At 40.7% G+C, this 20,251-nt stretch overlaps 1 protein-coding gene across 1 annotated transcript in view; it reads right to left on the bottom strand.

Moving 5' to 3' along the window:
• Nucleotides 1–20,251, bottom strand: part of SCUBE1 (signal peptide, CUB domain, EGF-like 1) — a gene marked incomplete at both ends in the record, with an annotated part of 172,554 nt that overhangs the window by 7,547 nt on the left and 144,756 nt on the right. The window contains 7 exons of the mRNA XM_009579193.1: nucleotides 69–272; nucleotides 1,432–1,590; nucleotides 4,005–4,121; nucleotides 5,677–5,769; nucleotides 7,386–7,505; nucleotides 10,955–11,077; nucleotides 15,619–15,735. Coding sequence (XP_009577488.1) covers nucleotides 69–272; nucleotides 1,432–1,590; nucleotides 4,005–4,121; nucleotides 5,677–5,769; nucleotides 7,386–7,505; nucleotides 10,955–11,077; nucleotides 15,619–15,735 — 933 coding nt within the window. The remainder of the gene's footprint in view (nucleotides 1–68; nucleotides 273–1,431; nucleotides 1,591–4,004; nucleotides 4,122–5,676; nucleotides 5,770–7,385; nucleotides 7,506–10,954; nucleotides 11,078–15,618; nucleotides 15,736–20,251) is intronic.

Here is a 20,251-nt window from a genome sequence, read left to right as displayed (position 1 = left end):
CAAGGGACAAGTTAATTTTGCATTGCTTGTTTTGGGGGATGTGGCTGAATAGTGTTGTTGGGACTTACCGCATTTTCCATCCTGCAGCACTTGCCCTGTACTGCAAGCTTCATGCCCTTCAGTAGCTTTAGCTGGCTTCTGAGCCACTTCATATTCTGTCCCAGAAAACTGAATGTAAAATTGCTGTTTATTAATAGATTTCCTCAATGTTTTGATTGCAGTTTGCAGCTTCTGTTCCATCCTTTTCCGAACACAGTCAATGTTACAGGTGTCTAGATGGGAAATGATAAGAAAACTAGAAGCAATTGAGATTCATGTTTAAAAAGAGGTCCTTAACAAAAAGCTTAGCCTGCATCGCACTATGACACCTCTTTTTGCTTCCCTGTCTTCTCCATATAAATTGTAGAAGCAGCTCACTGTATTCAAAATCAGGTCTTTTAAAGGGAGAAGCCAGTACACTGAGGTCCATCAAACTGAGTTTCACAGCCTGTAAGTGCACATGGAGTGCTGGTATCTCTAACATTAAGAAATCTGGTTATACTGAGTGCACAGGGAGAGGGCTGCAGAAAGCATCGATCTAGCCAGCAAAATCAAGTTGGCGCTGTGCAAGAATGCTGTACTCTGTTGTAGAGAGTAGCAGTGACTGGTGCTTTGTGCACTGCTAGAGGAATGGTGAATTTCCCACTGTGCTGTATTTCCAGATATGTGTTCAGTCTGCCACTACGAATGTTTCTGAATTTCCTCTGCCCATGCTTTACTCAGTTGATTAGGAATTCTCCCCACTTTCCTGACCAAAATACGAGTGACACAAAGAAAGGTGCTTTCTGCCACGATTATGGTTTGAATTACTTGGCTAGTGAGGTACCCCTATGGGTTAAGAAACCTGCCTTTGAGGACTGACATGTTTATAGAATTCAGCCCACATTTTCTTTGGCTGGATTTTATAGCATAATATTCCATCTCATGAATAACTTGAAGCAATTCTTCTTTTTCCTGAAGTTTGTTATGAAAACATGAATTTACCAAATGTGTGATAAAAATGTTTGATTCTCAGACTGAAGTTTCAGCAACTTACATTTTAGAGGATATTTTTATTGTCGTTGTTGCAGAACTTCTATCTAATCCTTACATTCTCTGTGCATCAATTAGCACTTCTGCTGTTTAAAGAAATCAGACTAAATTAAAGTACATGACTTAACTTGAGGCTTTGAAGGAATTCTGCTGCAGGTTCAATCTTTGTTCCTTTGGCTTAATTTCATACCTGATTCCTTTCAATTAAATCTCTGAAACTTTGCGTTTGAAAAGGCTGTTGAATGAGGCTTGTGCTAAAAGGTTTGCATGGCAGCTTCATGAAATAGCATCAAAGAGATTTTAACAACACACTGAGGAACTGAATTCTGATTTCTCTCCGTAGACAGATCTTTCACAAACCTGAGACTTCTTCTGACTTCATCTCCACTTCAAACTCTGTGGTGATATGGGACACTTCTTTTGATGGCGACTTGCGGCCTCGACGTTTTTTCTTGGAGGAATCGCACTTGAGATTCACAAAGGTCACCTGGCAGTTGTCTGTACAAGGGAATTGACCTCCTTTGCATAAGAGAAGCAACATAGAAAAGAAATCAAGTAGCAAAGTAGCAAGTGACAGGCTAATAAGCGATATCTCAGCTGGGTTATCATGAATGCAGTGACAGGCATCATAACATTTCACATGCATTGTTAGACACCTCCTTTTCTGTGCAATTTTGGGTTTGCTCATCTTGCTAGCGAATGCAGGAGGCAAAAATACAGTGTGGTGATGCTAAGCTGCACAGTGGCACCTCTAATGCCTATAATTTCCTGTCTCTTTTCTGTGTAAGGATTAGAAAGCTCTTTACAGCAATTAGTTAAGATTAGCAATACTATATACAGTCATTTGAGGGTTAAACAAAGCAAGAGAGTCTATTTTCATAAACTCATGAGAGCGGCAGGCCTGGGACTAAAGCATAGCAGCATGGGCCTCTAGAAACTACCAGCTGGTATTCCATCTCTTTCAGCAATGACAGTCACCAGATATCAGAGGTTTTAAAAGCCTTTGATTGGGACGTTATGAAAATATATTGGAAGGCTTTATGTGAGGGGAAATCATAGAATCATAGAATCATTTAGGTTGGAAAAGACCCTTAAGATCATCGAGTCCAACTGTTAACCTAACACTACCAATTCTACCACTAAACCATGTCCCTAAGCACCATGTCTACATGTCTCTTAAATACTTCCAGGGATGGTGACTCAACCACTTCCCTGGGCAGCCTGTTCCAAGGCTTGACAACCCTTTCAGTGAAGAAATTTTTCCTAGTATCCCATCTAAACCTCCCCTGGCACAACTTGAGGCCATTTCCTCTTGTCCTGTCACAAGCCAGAGGAACTGAATGCCCTCGTCAATTATGTGTAACCACTGAGGAGAAAGGCCACATCCGTTGGGACACAATCACATAAGCATCCTCTCCCTATATAAAGAAATCTATGTGAAAAACATCCTTTTTGTGATAGGCGATGGACTTTCCAGGTCAGGGAGAAATTTCTAGCCCACAGGCCACCAGAAGGATTTCATTCCAAGTGTGTGGTTGTACGATATAATCTTACTGTTAGACCCAGAAGTTCAGATGACATAACAAACACAAAGCAAAGCAAGCAAAGGACAAGGAAATGCATCCGAGAAATACATTCTCATGGTGACTGTATGGACCAAAAAACCCAACTTCTATGACTTTAAAAATGAGTCTGATAATCACATCTTATTAAAAGAAGACAATACATAAGGACAAGGTAAGCATTTTGACAACTGAGACTACTTGTTGCCAATACTTGGAAAATTAAGAGATAAATGCCTAGATTGCAGGCTAAAGATAAAATATAAGTCTAAATTTTAAAAATAAAATATTTAAACCATTAGCATTTTTTTAGGATAGCTATTTTTATTCTTCTCTGTTCAGGGCTCATATATGACTCCTCACTCACTAGTAAAAGTGGTTGTAAGACAGATTCACAACAGAGAATATATCACCAGTAGACGTTTGCTGTAAGCTGCTAAGTTGCTTTAAGCAACAACATGAACTGTTGCAATTACACCAATAGTGTGTATGAAAATCTGGAAAATTTTGAGTTAATATTAAATTTAAATGAACTCCAAATATTTTAAGCTGTGGAAATGCACAGCAGTAACACCCACACACTCTTTAATTGTCCCTGTCATGATACCAAGGGGATGGAGGACAAGAAATAAATGTCATGAAGATCTGTTAAATACATATCACTTTTAAAATCTCTTTTTTGTTTAACGTTAAAAGTGATGTTCAAAACTAATAATAATAAAATCCCATAACTAGTCATACTGAGTTTTAAAAACATTTGATTACTTTGATTCAGCCTGACACAAGCTTTTTTTGATTTCAGATTTTTGGTAATTATGTCTAAATCTTCTAAATATTTTTTCTAACATCATAACTACTCACTCCAACATAACAAAAGATCTAAGACTGTGTAACATCAGATTTTGATTATAACTTTCCTGCTTAGGGGTTGTCTTTGCCGCTGCAATAGGATACTAATCCAGCATAAAGCAAATAAATAATAGCTTTTGTTTTCTTTTATAAACCTCATTTGGGAAAACTAAACCAAACCAAACTGACATTGTTTCATGTAACTTTGCATTGATCATAGCTTTTTGTCTCAGGATATTTCTGCCATTACCAATGCCAGAAAAAGGATCAGCTTAATTTCAAACTTATGTACTTTTGAGCAAAGATTTTTCAAAGCAACTGGTGACATTTCAGCACTGTCAGATCCAAACCCAAGGCACTGTTCAGCTAGAGTGTGAACCTTGGCCTGAACTTAAATTTGGATCCAAACATGAAAACTATTACTTTTTTTTCCATCTGCAGTGTGAAAACAATATATGCAAACAAGCAAGCAAGCAAACAAAAAATTAGAATGCTGTTTACATGTTAGAAGAAACCACATACCTAAACCAGCTTGCTTCCCAGAATCTTTCGTTTTTTCTTTGCTGCGAGGCCGTAAATGGCACTTTGCGTCTTTAATTTTAAAACGAGCTTTCTGCTTGATTGGAGGGGCTAATGAATCTGTTGATGTAAAGTAAATAAGCTATCATTTGGGATGGAGATGAAATGAAGTCTGAAACTTATTTTTAAAAACAGACTCAAAAGTCTTCTTGCGACATAGAAAAGAGACAGCCCAAGAGTTATGGAAATGGATCCTCTTGTACAAGGTATAGAAGTTCATTTTTTCACGTAAGCACTTGCTCTTGAGCCCATAAAGATCAATGAATTTGCTAGTATCACACATGCTCTGCACATACGCTTCCCCTCCAGCACGCCTGCACATTTTGGTAGAATTTGGGTGAATCTGTCTCTTACTATGAAAAAGGTTAATTCCTACCTTTTTTTTCTGACTCTGTCTGTGACTTCCCATGTTACTTGGCTGTAGTTCTGCTCTTGCTAATGCCAACCAAGATTAATTTAGTGGAGCTATGCTGTTGGCAGTTGAAAACCATCCAAAGGAAACGTCTTTATTTGACTGCGGTCTATGGCTTGCGAGCTTTATTCTTCAGCTTTAAATCCAAGCCAGTTACGTCTTATGACTTTAAAGGCTGTTATACAGCCATGCAATGCTTAGAAAATGTAGCTGCTGGCTGACTTCCTTACAAAGTCCATGGTGGAAAAGGCTGTGCCTGGGCCGTCACCTGCCAGCCGCTGTGGGCTGCTCATGGGACCCGGAGCAGGCAGAGGGTAGTCACAGATAAATGCCACAATGTCCCCCTTTCCCTGGGAAGCCCTTGCCGAACCAGGACTTTAGAGGTAGCCTGCCCCTGTGCCTCAGGCAGCCACATCTGCTGCTGTGTTACCTCACTCCACAGCATCGTACCTCCAAACACATTCCAAATATGTAAGAAAAACGTGGTTAGAGAACCGGCAAATTGGAGAGACGTACAGCAGGTAATGATACGTAAAGTGGGCTGAAACTTCCCACTGCTGGATGCTGTTTAAACTGCTTCTAATTTTGCCAGACTTCAACCATTTTGAGCTGAACCTTTTTTTATGCTGAGTATCAGCTTTAGGACGCATTTTGAAATGTCTCTGCGAAAATAATCCAGCTGTTTCTGAGAACAAGATAAATGAAACACAGTATGTGCTCATAAAAGTCTCACAGCCTTTTTATTGGGAATCCCCAGTAGGAGGATCTGTGCTCTCAGGAAGGACTTTGCAGGTGAGGGCTGGGACGCACCGTAGCCTTGTGCTCTTGTGCTACTGATGGGTCCCTCTGGCTCACTTCCAAGTCTGGGAAGAAATACCATTTTGATATGCTCACTATTGCCTTGCTGGACTATGGAAAATAAAGTTTTCTAAATATTTGTCCTTACTGAATATATCTCAAACCTCCACCGCTCCTATACTGACCCACCAACGCAACGCCACACTGGAGGGCAACTAAGCACACTCCAGCCCTCAAGGAGAGGCTGTAGAAAAGCGAGTGTGTGTGCATGATGAAACGCAAGCTACCTTAATTCTGGCCTTGTGTAACTTGAAAGCTGTATGTCTTGCAACTCCCAGATGGTCTGGGGGACCTCATCACCTACCTCCTAGATGCCAAGGCCCGGGCGAGCAGGAGAGCACCTACCTGCGCAGCTGGGCAGGGTCGTGTTGCGTTTCTGCTGAGCCTTGCCTTGCTGGACGGGAACACCACAGCTCAGCGTGTAGCTGTTCTCCGAATCTGCTGGGCAGAATGCAAAGTCAGCACGTGTGGCAACAGCCTCACAAAGCATCTGCTCCCCTCGTCACGCCCAGCATTAATATTCGGTGCTTGAACAAACTCATTAATACTGCTAAACAAGGAGACATTTTAAGTGCTGAACTTAGATTTAAATGGCTGAAATAGTTTGCCAAAGGCTTCTGCTTCACAGTGTTGACTACAAGTTTTGCTTCTTCCAGCACTGAAATGTTACATTTTATGAACAATTTGGCATGAGGTTAGCTGTAAATAATTCCATGGCGCACAAGTATAAAATATTTTGTGCTTGTCCATGGCAGAGTCCTTGTGCTTTGATCTTCTCTATAATTTAAAAAATAAACCACGTACTTTAATAATAATTTTAGCTTCAGACTCTGGCAGAATTTATTGGCAGAAACAAAAAAATAACATACTTCAAACCGTAACAGGGTTTACATACTGCACAGATAAAATTGTGCATTGGTGCATACAAATTAGATAAATGCATGGTTCCAGTAATCTCTGCTAAACTGAAAATAAAGCGTGAACAGCTCTACCGCATATAATGCCAGGACTAACATGAAAAGTAGACACCCTTGTGGAAAATAATCCTGTGTCAGAACCAGAACATATATGAAAAAGTAATAGCAACCCCCTGCCCCACCTGCCCTACAAAACTGTGTAGGTGAAAATCATCTGTATCAAATGATAAAAAAAAAGGGGGGGGGATGATGAGACGCCTGATTTTCTATAAACAACAATGCCTGAGTTTATACAAATAACACTCAGCTGAACTATTACCAATAAAATTTATTAAAAACCAGAAACTGCCAGCAACTAATACAGAGAGATGTTTTTTCCATACAGCCTCCTGAGGCAGATTTAGTTGTATCCATTTTGTATGAGACAGTAAGACAGGTTTACAGCTGTTGCTATGTCATCCTTTGCTCCACTGGCTGAGCTGATGGAAGTTTTGTGTTACCCTGGCTGGTGTGGGAGCTTGATCATGTGCTGTGGCAGCCGCAGTGTTAAATTGCCCAGCATGTCCCTCTCCTCCTCCCCTGCCTCCCGCTGTGCTCCCGAAGCTGAGTTCCTCTCAGGGGAACCCTCTGCTTTGGGAGTAATTTCTGCTCCTGCTCAATTACACAATTACAGGGTATTTCAGGCCGTGATCCAGTCCATCATTTTAAGCAGACGCCTGGATGAGCACAGGGGACTCTACTCACATTGAAAAACATATTACTAAAAATTAGCAGGAATTCACTGAAATCAACTGTTCAGTTTTCCCCCCACTTTTGAAATAGCAATTTAATATATTAAAATTTTTCTTTTGCACCATCTGGTTAAGGTAGTTGTATGTCTTAGATTTTTGTTAAGATTTTTCCCCCCAAAATGACATCTCAAAATAAACAACTAAGGGCCAAACCTCTAATGTAACTGACAGTCAGCTCTTCTTGTATTTAATGATGTGCATGTTGCCCCAATTTAATTTATAATGATTTTTGCTCATTTACAGTTGCCCATAACAAAAACTGAATGCAAGAGTCATGAATACATTAGCAGAGAAAAAATCATCAAGTCACATTCTAGACTTAGGAGGACAAATATTTTGTACAAACCTGGAACAAAAAGAGTATTGGATGGGCATGACAGGAAGCAGCTCTCTATGCCTCCTGTCTTACTACACACTAGCTGAGCCTTGGGAGCTGGTTTGGCATTTGGGAGACATTTCACCATCTCTGAGGAGGAAAAAAAAAAAAAAAGAAAAATGAAAAAAATCAGGCACTGCTCAACCTAAAATGTTGTGCATCCATTTGCTTACAGCGGTGAGGAAAGGTAGAAGTGGCAACAAAGCAAAATCACAGGCCCAGGCATTTCTGAAATAAGCACATAATAGGTGGAGAATATCTGGATCTTGAGCTTGGACTTGGAAAGGAAACTCCTTCACATTTTTAGCCCTAAACTCTACATCAGTCTTTCCCTCCTATCCTCCACTGTGGGACTGTTCAGGTCCAGATCTGCACTCTGAAAGGCAAGTGTCTCTCTAATTATGAGCACAATTCTGCGTGCACAACTTGATCAGGTAATACTAATGACCTGAGATGTCCTCCCCCGCCTTTTGGAGGCACAGGTCTCTGGTTTAACAGGCCAAGCACAACACTACACACAGGAGTCACCCTCACAAAGATGTGTTTATTTAGATGCCCACTAAAATGGTATTTTCCACTTCTCACTCCAACTCTTGCAGACCTTTTAATTTCAGCTCCATGCTCTGCTCAAGCTTCTGGAAGTAGAAAACTTCCCAGCCAGGCAGAGATGAGGCAGGACATGCTGGGATGGAGATGGATAGTCCCACTGGCCCTCTCAGCCACTGTCGAAATGCCCCAAGCAACGCTAGAAGGGACAGTGTGACACACATAGACATCAGCCATTTCTCATCAGCGCCCACTGCACAAGTCACGTTGCAGCTCATGCAATGGAAATACCCAGCTTCTCCTCTGGGCTTCATGGCAGGATGAAGACAGAGTATCCTGCAGGTCTCACAGGCTGCTCTTTGTATTTGGGTAAGGGACGGTTTGTGTTTTAGCTGAAACTACATAAAGTTACGAATTGTCGACCAGTCTCTGCTTCACCCCGAGATGATGGTATGCCACTGATAATAATAATCCTGCATTTATTTTAATTGGACATCTTTTGGGACTGAAGCGTTACTTAAGTACATCTTTCTCCGCGCAAACGACAAGGTTCATTCTTCGGCTGCAGCCGGCAGGTGCCATCACTACCTGCACTGAGGCAGCCTCACCGCTTTCCTCCTTTCCCCCAGAGATTTAACCTCTGCACTGACTGCTGGCCAAGTGCAGCTGGGCGCCTCTTCAAGCAGATAGTTCACACTGCATCAGCTGGTTAAATTTGAGCCAGGTATCTGTAGAGCAGTTCTTGCTTCAGCCCCATAAAAACACCCGTTCAGGTACATATGCTTCTTCTCCGATTGTTCCTTGCTCTTTCTTCCAAACATACTCACCTTACAAGATGGACTTGGCTGACTCTTGTTTTGCTCATGGCTGACTGTACTACTGCAAATGTCGTTTTTCCTACCCCTCAGCTCACCACTGAACCACACCAAGGTAGGGGGGAGATCAGAGCTGCAGCATCTGAGTCCAGTAGGAAGCAGCCAGACTGGTTTGGGTCCACCAGGGTTTGGGAAGACCCCAGTGAAGCCGGGATGAAACAGACCAATTCAGATGTGGTAGCTGGAACGAGCCTTGCCTGGCTTGGCTTGAGTGCAGAGGAAGGGACCCAGCAGCTGCCAGCTGGGTTGTATTCCTGGCCTCACTAGTGGTCAAATATAAAATATAGAAGTCCCTTAAACACGCCTGATGTTTGCATCATCCTCCACTTACCTCCCTCCTAAGGCCTTTTATGTTACTTTGGTGATGTTTACAAAGAAATTATTTCTTTGGACTGAGGAGACAACACAAGCGCAAAGTGTCATTGCTGAGCAAAAGTGGATTTTGTTACTGCAAGTGTCTCCAAATCATGTGGCATTCAGGATCATTAGATACCATTCTCCTCCTTTTTATTGTGCTTTTGTAACAACGTAGAACGCAGTTTCCTCTAAACAATGTTGGTAATAAAGGCAGGCGATCAGCAGGGAGATGACACTCATTTTAAGCCTCATTAAATTCATCAAATAAAACAGTGTATATCAACAGAGAAGGGTGTTCTATTTTCCATCTTCCAACTGAGTATTACAAATAATGAAGAGAAATTTACAACTAGGAAAATATTCTCAATACAGTCTCTTACCACGGGAACTGCATTCTTAGTAGGTTGAGAGGGAATATAGCACAAAACTTCTGTGGTCTAACTACATACCAAACCTCAAAAAATTTTAGTCCCTGCTGTTAATTTACAGATTCCTTTCCAGAAGACTAACTGGTACATTGCAAGGGAGACCTAGTGGATAACTGAAAAAACAGAGTTAACCATTTCTAACTCCCATAGTACTTGTTCTCTATATAGCAGTGAAGGCAATTTATGTAAAGCTAAGTGGGAAAAATGAGGTACTTAATTGTGGTTAAGATGACAGTCAGTGGCAAAGGCTGAAACCCAACTTGACACCCCCCTTTCCCCATCTTGACTATAAAGTGCTTTTCATACTGCTGTATCCATGTAAGTGGAAAAATGCCGTAATTGCGTGATCATGCAAGAGGCCGGTGCACTGCTCTCTGCTCCAGACTACAGTGCTTTCCCTCAATATGTGCAGAAATTCCTTTAAGTGATGTCTCCCTTTATTGTTCTGTTTTGCTCCCAGTTTGGTATTAGGCATCAGCACCAAATGTATCTATAAGAATCAAACAAACAAAACCCAACACACAAAACCCCACAACCTAAATTTGACTATACAAGACTTAAGGTATGCTATTCCCATTAAAAACCATGAAAACGGAATTAAAATCTCACAGAAAATACTTTGAATGGCTGTACCCATGGCCAAGATCTGCTGTGCTTCAAATTAGACCCCAGGAAAAAAAAAGTAATCTACTTAAAGAATATACAAGAGTGGTGACTGGAACAGATACTCAGATTTGCCACAAAGTAAGTGGCACTAGCAGCAAGTGCCATCATTTTAGTGGTCTCAGGATTTGTGCTCATTGCAATTAATACTTTTGACACAGCTACTGTCAGTGCTTTATATTAAACAGGATACCTTTGGTGATAACTTGAAAAATTGGGGTATGGTGCTATAAATGTAGATAATAACCTGAATACCATGTGCTATTTGTAAACAGTTAAATATTTTGCATATTCTAAATGACTCTTAGAGGGAAACAGAGTTATATCTGAGGTCATAGAGATGGATATCAAAGGACAAAAAAAAGAAAAGGAGAAAACTATAAAATAAATAAAATAATAATGTAGGAAGACTTAGATTTGTGTGAAGAGACTCATAAAATGAAAAAAAAAAAAAAATCAACACAAATAAAATCCGACATATTGCCCACTCTCTAATCCACCTGTAGTTACATCCTAGTCCATGGACGGCCAGGTATTAAAGGCTAAAATGAATTTGGGGATCTGTATTGTGAAAATGCAGCATCCCTCAGACAAAACCACGGGCTTCTCCACCCTCCTGTGGAACAGGATCATCACCACCGTCACCTCTGAGTCAGTCTCCCACACTTACCAACGCAGTCCTTTTTATTCCAGTGCAGTTTCTTTCCAGGTGGACAGACACACTCATAGCTCCCCATTGTATTAAGACACCCATAGTCACAGCTACCATTGCTGATGCTGCATTCATCAATATCTGAAATGTAATTAAAGTTGAGAATAGTATTAACCATATGTGCATATGCATACTGTGCATTAAGATATTATGTGCATAAGGATATCTGTTTTCTACTGCATCTTTTATATTTCAGTCTATATAAACACGTATAAATGCAGGCAATACTCATGTCAAACAATTTTATGTACATTGAATGTATTTGTCCTTAGACACATACTTAGCTCCTACTCTTGCAGAGATTTATGCATATGATACAATTTACTTGCCAAGACTAGTTACACTGAAATTCTTGGAAGTACTCACAAGATACAAAACATGCTCGAAAGTCTCTGCAGCATCTGGACAATAAAGTATATTGCATTATATGGAAAAATGTCAAAGGCATAAACATCTGTGAGATTCGATCACTTTTGCATAACAGGGAGATAAATCCTCCACAGTGATTCACAGAGTTTGCTTTTAGAAATGATTCAGATGGAGGAAACTATATATTTGATAGGAACCTAGCAGCTGAAATGTAGTTTATTTAGTCTTCTACTCCTCAAATAAAAATTAAAGGTAAGAGCTTGCAAGAAGGCAAAGCAATTACCGGGTATTTATCACTGATATTCCACATAAAATCTTTCAACTTTAAATACATTAGAAAAGTATTTAGTCAATATGAAGTATAACCTTTTAGTCTATGCAATCAGGATTTCTATACTTGTGCTGACGTGGCTGATCTCTCATCGCCTCTCCTCCCACCACCAGAAAGGATGTTTATCCATCATGCTCAACAGGAGTTGTGCTGCCACGTACTCACCTCTGGATCACGCTCAGGCACATTTGGGACACTAGATGGCACAGGCCAAAATTGTGATACGGCACCAATGAACCAGCAGTTGCGCACTGCTGCTCCAGACTCTTTGATTTACTAGTATAGCCATAACCTAAAAGCCCTTGTTATGGACCACAGCCCCGTTATTTTAGGTACTGCACTAACCTCAACAACAAGTGGTTTCTGCTCTTTGAACACAGCTACCCATCTGCTTGCTAAAACGGTAGCGTTACTGTGATAGACTTTCACAAGGCACGTACGTTGTGCTATTTGACATACGCTCAAATGAGCTAGAATGACACCAAATCAACATGAGATATACTGAATTGCTAATACTCTGGCTTAATGATAGGCCTCAAAATGTAACTAACAAAACATAGAAGGAATATTGTCACTTAATGTGTTTCTAAGGAAGGTCTGGCCATAAAGGCTCACAGGCTGAGTGTCTAATTGCCTTTCAAACCACGCCTGAGCCCAGGTTTGAACACCGATTGCTGTGTGCTTGGCACTGTGTGGATCCGTACGGTTTGCAGGAACACAGTCTGAGTTCAAGCCAGTTCTCTCCAGGCACCAGATTTGGAGCCCAGCAACCCCATCTGAAGCCTGAGGGTGAGGTACAGGTGGGGCTGATGAGGGATTGGGCTCAAGAACACACTTAGGCCCTGCACTGAATAAGAAATGCAGGGCTAGCCAAGTCTTCCGCTGGCATCTTGGGGCACTTGATGGGAACATGAGAGTATTTACTGGGGCAGCTGCTGGAATCCAGAAGTGGCTTTCTTTTTCTGATGCCTGTGTGGTTAAGCAAAAATCTAGAAAACATGGAGCACATGCATAAAAGAAACTGAGAAAGACACCCTAATAGAAGAGGCATGTTTCTAGAAAATACTACGATTTTTGAGTCAGAGTCAGGACTTCTGGAAGTCCTGGGTCAGCAGTTCCAAAAACTGATGAGGGAGATAGTCCCAGAAAAAACTTTTTCTGGGGAATTTTGTACATAGTAGCCAGGCTTCTGCTGAGTGCAACAGGGGGATCTGCTTGCTAACCCATACTTCAAAACACACATTTAATCCACAGTGTTCCTGCCACTGAGCTCTGGCCGAACTGTTCAAACACGAGCCCTTGCTGTCAAGTACCTCAGCCCAGAACCAAGCTCCTGAAGAAGCATCCAAATTCCCAAAGGCATTGAACAGTCCTGCAGATTCTACTGACTCTCCTAAGGTCACTTAATGAGCCAATATATACTGCAAGTAGGGCTTTACATAAACAGGTGGTGTAAGTGCTAGCACTGTCCTTCTAAAAGATTCCCTTACGATACACGACTTTTGTTACAAGAGATGTCACGAAAAGGATCCCAGAGAAAGCAACAAGGGTTGCCCCTCAGCATGGAAGGCCCAGAACAAGGACATTGCCACGTAGTTCATTAATTACTAATCGAGGGGAAGCAAGATGGACAGAAAGCTTATTAAGAGGCAAGCTTGCACCAAATCTTTTTGAAGGTTCTCGTTATTTCTCCCTAGTTTTGACTTCTGCTCAGTGCCACATGGATGACAGCCAGGGTGAGTTATTTGTTCCACTGTAAACATCACTCTCCAGGGGCTGACTAAAACTAATGATAGGCCTGAGTGGCGAAGCTCAGGACCTGGACAAGTCTGGATTCAGAGCTGGGATTTTGGATCTGCCCATTATGGAAAAAAGCAGGAGCTTTGGATCTGGTCATGTTTTTGCCCGAAGTTCAGCACTGAGTATTTCCAGTTAGAGTTTTGGTTTTACTTCAGTCTTATTCAAAAGACTGAAACTGAACTGAGGTGAAGATTATTTAAAGATTGAGGCTGAACCCCAAACTTTGAGGCTTTCCCTAAATTAATAAAGTCATTACGGAATTAACAGTGAAACTGAAGATCGGCCTCTCCACACCCTACACAGGTAGCCAAAATTTCAGACTCTGATTTGCTTTCAGAACTGCCCTCAAGTGGAGTCTTGTTCCAAACTCTTTCCTTAGATGGACTCCTATTTCTCTTCCTGCCTGCTTCTACTATACAGTGAATTAATTTGTTACTTGTCCTGCTCTATACAAGAGATACTAACATATGCCTCCTACACTCTTCTCCCAAAGAGAAGCCAGGCAGAGATATCATTAGTAGTGTCTCACGTTAACCCTACCAAATGAGGTGAACTCAGCACTCAGACAAGTGAGGGGCTAGCATCTGTTTCTGCTACATCAGTTTGCATGGCACAAACCAAATCACATGGGAACGGAAACAACGTGAGCTTTTAACCATATCTTTTTAACTCAGTCTGTAGCATGATTTACTTAGGAATACATACAGGACAACTCTTGCATATAATATGTACCATAATGCCTGTTCCACAAATTAAGAGCCGTTAGGGCCCAACACTGTTCTCAGCAATTTCTCTAACATACTTTCGCTGCACTAGGTCTGACTTAGATCAGAACCTGGCCTGAACACATGGCTTTTGTGGGTTTAAAGTCAGGGCTTTGTTTATAGTTTGATGCAAGCTTTACTTAGTTTGTATCTTGAATTATTCGAATAATTAAATAATTAAGTATTAACCATCTTTTAACTAAACAAAACTATTTAGTTTTACATTTAAAAAGAGCATGGAGAGTTTCTTTTGTGTCAGTATTTTCTTACAAGTAATTTAGATTCAGGGCTTTCAGGTTTTATTGTGATTTTCTCTTGTCACTTTTGTTTGTGTAATGCTGACCTGATTGGTTAAAAGCATAATTTGGACTTAATACACTTAACACATCCCTCAAAAAACCCCTTTGCTCTCCTTTGACCAGTGTTCTGAACACAATCAAAACCTACCCCACTTATTAAATGTTCAGGCAGAGACCACAGCAATACCTGGGGGTGTTAACCAGGCTGGTGGCAGGCAGTCTTGAACTGGGACATCCCTGGCAAACATTGGACTTAATTTGAGTGCTCTGAAATTCTCCTGCCTTGATCAAGTAGAAGTTGAACCTCTAATCTGGTCATTGTGGTAATACTGCCCTATAATGCACTTAAAAAATATCCCTTCTCCTGGATAACCAAACATTACAACACCAATTCTTTCCAGTTATGCCTAAAAGGTTTGAAGAGCTGAAGTAGCTCCACAGAGGATGGGAACAAGGTACCCACAGCCTTCCGTTATGAGTTTCACAGGCTATGTCACAGTCTGGTAAGGACAAATACCAACAGAGCCAAAATCTCTAAACTTTGTAAAACTGACCTCCTTCTCCTATTCTCTTTGTTGCCCATGATTTGAAGCCTTCCTTCTGTAAATACAATTGTGGCTAACCTCACTCCTGTGGAAGTACCGACTGGTACTCTGCGCTTGTAAACTCTGTAAGGAAGCTTACCCTGTACAGTGCGATGAACCCCAGCCATGAGGCTGCTTTATGATGGTTGTGGAAGAACGGCTGCATCCATGCAGCAGTGGATGCAAGTGTCACCACTGCAGGCTTCTGGTCTATACTGAGGCTGCTATGTACCACCATCACAAACATGGGTGGCCATTGTTTTTTATTTATGGTCTTCTCCTGGAAATGCTTTAACAAATTTGAGATGCTGAAATTTTAGTCACACCCAGCTCACGCTATTTTAGCTTTATTTTAGCTTTAACTTTATTGGTTTATCTTCTTCAGTTCTAAAATCTTCAGCTAAAAAATGTGTGTCTCAGTAAACAGTTCACAAAGCAACCAAGCAAACAGATAAGCAAAACTCAGCTTCCAAACCTCCACAGTGCGTCAGTCCGTACAAGGTGTAGCCTTTATGGCAGAGACATTCAAAGCTTCCAGGGTAGTTGATGCAGGTGTGATCACAGGTCCTTTCGAAGGAACATTCATCTATATCTGAATTCATAGAAAAAGCATTAAGAAATTAGAACTCTGTTAAACTGAATGGCTGGAATTTCACATTCAGTTGCAACATCTTCTTACTGATGAACTAGCAGATATCACCCCAGGTAAAATCTGAATAAAACATCAGTCTCATTCCTCTAGTGTCTTACAAAGAAAGGACTTGCAGGTACATAGAGAAAGGTAAGAAAAGATAATTTAAGAAAAAACATGAAGACTGTATTATATATGTTCACCATTAGATGGCAACCTTTAACTTCTGATCATATTTTCCCAGCAGGGCTGTGGGGGCACTGGGGGCTTTGGGGGGTTAGTGGCACAATGGAAAAAAGCTTTTGGTTGAACCACATCATTCCTTCTTTCACTGACCACTCCTCTGACATCTTGCCCACAGGACAGGGAGTCACTCGCAGACTTCTGCTCTGCCTAGGCAAGACTATACAGACAGTTGCACAGCTACAAGGGACACAGGAAAATAGTGCCTGAGAATAAGCCAGTATCAGGAATGGACAGGCTGCACATAAGACACAGGAAATCCTAGTCCAAAGTCCACATTCTACCTAACTCAAGAAAATTTGACCTCTTCCCCTTAAAAAAGTCAGGCATCTCTAATTATCTCTGCTCACTAATGTGAAACCCTTATTTACATAGTCTCTTCCATCCAGCCGCCTATGAAGAAAGCAATTAACAGCACATTGCTTCAAAGGTAGTACAAAGGTTTTGCTGAGCAGGGTGACATAAAGGTTTACTTGACAGCAGTCATCACAGAGTGGATGTGCTGAAAACCATTACATTAAAGGTACTTTAAATAGCAATGTTTGCAAAATAACAGCACTTTTGAGTGAATTTTATCCTCAGACAATTGGTTTTCCTAGAATCCCCTTCAGTGATTATTTTTTTCTGTTAAAAGGTCAGAGAAATTAATACAATGGCATTATTTAAGAGTGGTAATTTCAACAAAAATCACATTCCTTTAATATTTCTGAGGTATAAAGGTATGGAATAGTATTCCTTTAATAGCTTGCACACTTTCTAGAGTTGCTTATTAAGAACATAGCCTGAGCAGCACCACTGCTATATATAACTTGGACTTTCATAATGACCATGCTTAGAAAGATGTGGGTGCTTGAAAAAACGTGGAAGTTCACAAATACTTAAGGGTGTGCTACCCAATTCCTATATTCAAGTATTATTTATATAGTTTTGAAGTTTAATGAAACATTCTAGGTCTCATCATGTTATCATAAATACTTAAATACTTAACTTAGAGAAATACAAAATTAAGATTTTGTGTATGCGTACACAAACCCAAAATCTGTGTGAGAGTTTATGCACAAATTTAGAATGTTGTAAACAGCTATATTTTATACGATCTCCAGTTTTAAGTGTTTCAAAACATTGACACACAAGAGAATTCACAATGTGCAAAGCAACTGTTCGGGCAAATGCACAACATAAAATGAAATACACATGATGACCAAAAATCTATGCTATCCAGTTTTATGTGTGCATCACAATCACTTGTTATGATCAAGTAGCAAAAAACCAACAACTGAGATTTTATCTTTTTTACATCTATTTCATTTTTAATGCATTTTCTTAGGCATTTTAAAATATTATTATTTGAGTTCTGAAAGTAATTTCTTTTTCAGGTTTCCTTTATCGTCTCGGAAATATGCAGCTTTTGAATACACATAAATCGCAAACTGTTTTAGCTTTCTCTAAATAAATACATAAAGTAAAATCATTTGGGAATGAACACTGCAGTTATAGTTCTAAAGGATTTTTAATGCATAAGAAGCCAAATCATACATCATGGTTTCATTCATGTGTAACCTTGTTAGCTGTATGGTATTGCAGGAAATTTACAAAAGCAGTTCATTTTCTGGCCTCTGACTTACCTTGGAAGGCTCTTTTTCAAAAATAATTCCATATTTCTCAATAGTGATCTTATCCTGTACTAGTTTAGTCAATGGGGTTTATGCATTGCTTTCACACATACTGCTTTGTGTTGTTACACATTATGGTTTAGGCCTTTAAAGGTTTTTCTTCACATTAAGAAGGATGCATATCCCTCTTTGCCCGTGGAAACAACAGTCTGCGTAATAATATGACCAGTCATCTGCTTGCCAAGTAACAGGCACTCACGACAGACAAATGCATTTCTATTACACAAAATATCAGCCACTCATAAACTTATATTGCTTACACTGGCTGGCAGAGACGCTGAAACAAACACTTTTATTATAATACAAAGACTGCTATTAAAAGCTTTTTCGCCATTTAAACCCCTCATCCCACCTCCTGCTGCTGTTCTTATAAATTCAACCTCTGCTGAATTCAGCATCTTGCTTTGGCTGATCGAACGCGGAAAGCCTCCGTGCAGATTTTTCCTTGCTTAACAACAAGCCCCTCGGGCCCCTCTCCGCCTTGCCTGTGGAGGGTAGGGCCAGGCACTGCCCGAGGGACCGAGCTTTCTGCAGCACCCTATCTGCAGAATCACCAGTCCCCTGAGGAATTCAGCACTGGTCATAGAAAAGGGAAAAATATGCACCACATACTCTTCACTAAAAGAAACCGGTGGTGTCATACAGGATGCTGAAATCCTCTCGCAATTTTTTTTTTTTTTAAACTCTGAAATCTGTGTTCTGGGCGCTGTTATCCCCTGGCTCCCAGAAACTTTGAAGCATCCCTCACACCTTTGTGGTGCTCCACAATACTTCTCCATATTTACCCTGAAAGGATGTGCTTGTTTCCCACCCCCCTCACGATACAGGTGTATCTCATAAGAGACTGAGGAGCAGGGAGTTACACCTGGTTTCCACCTTCACAGCCCTAGGTTTCAAATCCTGCTTACCACACAACTGGGAATGATCTAAATCTTGTCTCCTCCATACAAACAACACTACACAATCTGGTATATCTACTGAAGAGAAGCCCAAAAATACAAAAGCAGAGATGTGGCAGGTTACAGCTAGAGAGCAAATAATTTCTCTTTCAGTTTTGCGGTCAACTCCCCCCCCCAAACACATGTACACACTCACACATTCAAACACACGTACATTTTTGTATTGGGTTGCTCTGAATTTCCCCGCTCCCACACACCAAAATAAATACTGAGAAATGAACTTTCTGGGTCTGAGGCACTCTTAAAACAATTTAAAGTTATTTCAATTAAGTTTTAACATGAAAATGTTAAATGTTTTGTTTTCAAGGAACTGCAGTGGAAAACTTCAACTTGAGGTTCAAGTTTCTATTCTATTTTTAGTTGAATTTGGCATGAATTCACAAATAGTCCAAACTGTCTCAGAACATTTCAGATTTGCTAATGCACTTATTTGACATCAAACACATTCTTTTTACTTTCACTTAGTCAAAAATTCATATCACATTCACCACTGTAATCAGCACATGCAATTGTGTCATTTCAGTATATTAAGAGACATCTTCACAGCTTAACTGTTTGAAGCTTACAGGAACTATGGGGCTAAATTAATCTCCGGTAGTACACGACCAGTTTCCTGCCAGAGGCAGGCTTTTTTAGGATTACTAATGGTAGCATATAAATTGTAAGATGAGGGCCTCCCTACTTCACAGCAGACAACCCAGTGGAAGTACCAAGTTCAGAGGTTGGAGCAGACGACCTCCAGAGGTCCCTTCCAACCTCCACCACTGACTCACATGCACACTGGCAGTCCCAGCCCTCTCTTTATGGTGTCCTGTGCTCTCTTCCAGTTGCTATTTCCATGACATCAAGGCATCATCTCAAGCTGAATAAAGTCCAACATCTCTTCTATCAATCCACGTTCTCATCTCCAAAGAGAATGTTTGAACAGTGGAAGCACTCCTTTATTTTTGCCTAGAAGGGGTTCAACTCGAAGAGATTGTTCAATGGTTTAATGAAAGAGCAGGATTTCCCTGTGTTTTTGAGGGAGGCAATTGTTGCCAACGGTGGTCATGCTTGATAATAGTTGTTTGGCTCTGTTCCTATTATTTCAAGTCAGCATTTGGATTTTATTGTTGATTTTTCAATCACACTTAGCAATTTTTTTTTTAGTTCATGCTTTCACACGTTAAACGATCCCATAACGATCTTTATTTTTCTTGAATATAATGCTTGTTAGTGGGTGTCAGATTGTCAGTACTGGAAAGTAAAGTCTTCCATCTATCTCCAGAAGGGAGCTACCACAGATCAAATTTCTTCTGAGTTTCCTCACACAGATGTGTCTCAAAGGTGACCTGAGGGAGCAGGGAGAAAGCAGCTCATTTTCCATGCTCATTCAAGTCCTTGCCCTTTCCACTGATGCTGCCAGTAGACTCCCAATTACAGTAGCACCAATTGTTCTGGTGGTTTGTGTAATGTGGACGCTGACTCATTTGTGGACGTAGAGTGCAAGGCACCAAGAAGCCATCACACAGTAATGATTTTTGCTAAGTCTGAAGCTGAGCTGGATTCCTACCAGCAGCTCTGAAGTGAAAGGCTCCTTTCTGTATTCTGTTTCCAGTCCTC

This window comes from Fulmarus glacialis, unplaced genomic scaffold (assembly GCF_000690835.1).
Source record: "Fulmarus glacialis isolate BGI_N327 unplaced genomic scaffold, ASM69083v1 scaffold7086, whole genome shotgun sequence".
NCBI lineage: Eukaryota > Metazoa > Chordata > Aves > Procellariiformes > Procellariidae > Fulmarus > Fulmarus glacialis.
Note: the sequence above shows the minus strand (reverse complement) of the source record. Positions and strands in the feature narration are given on the sequence as shown.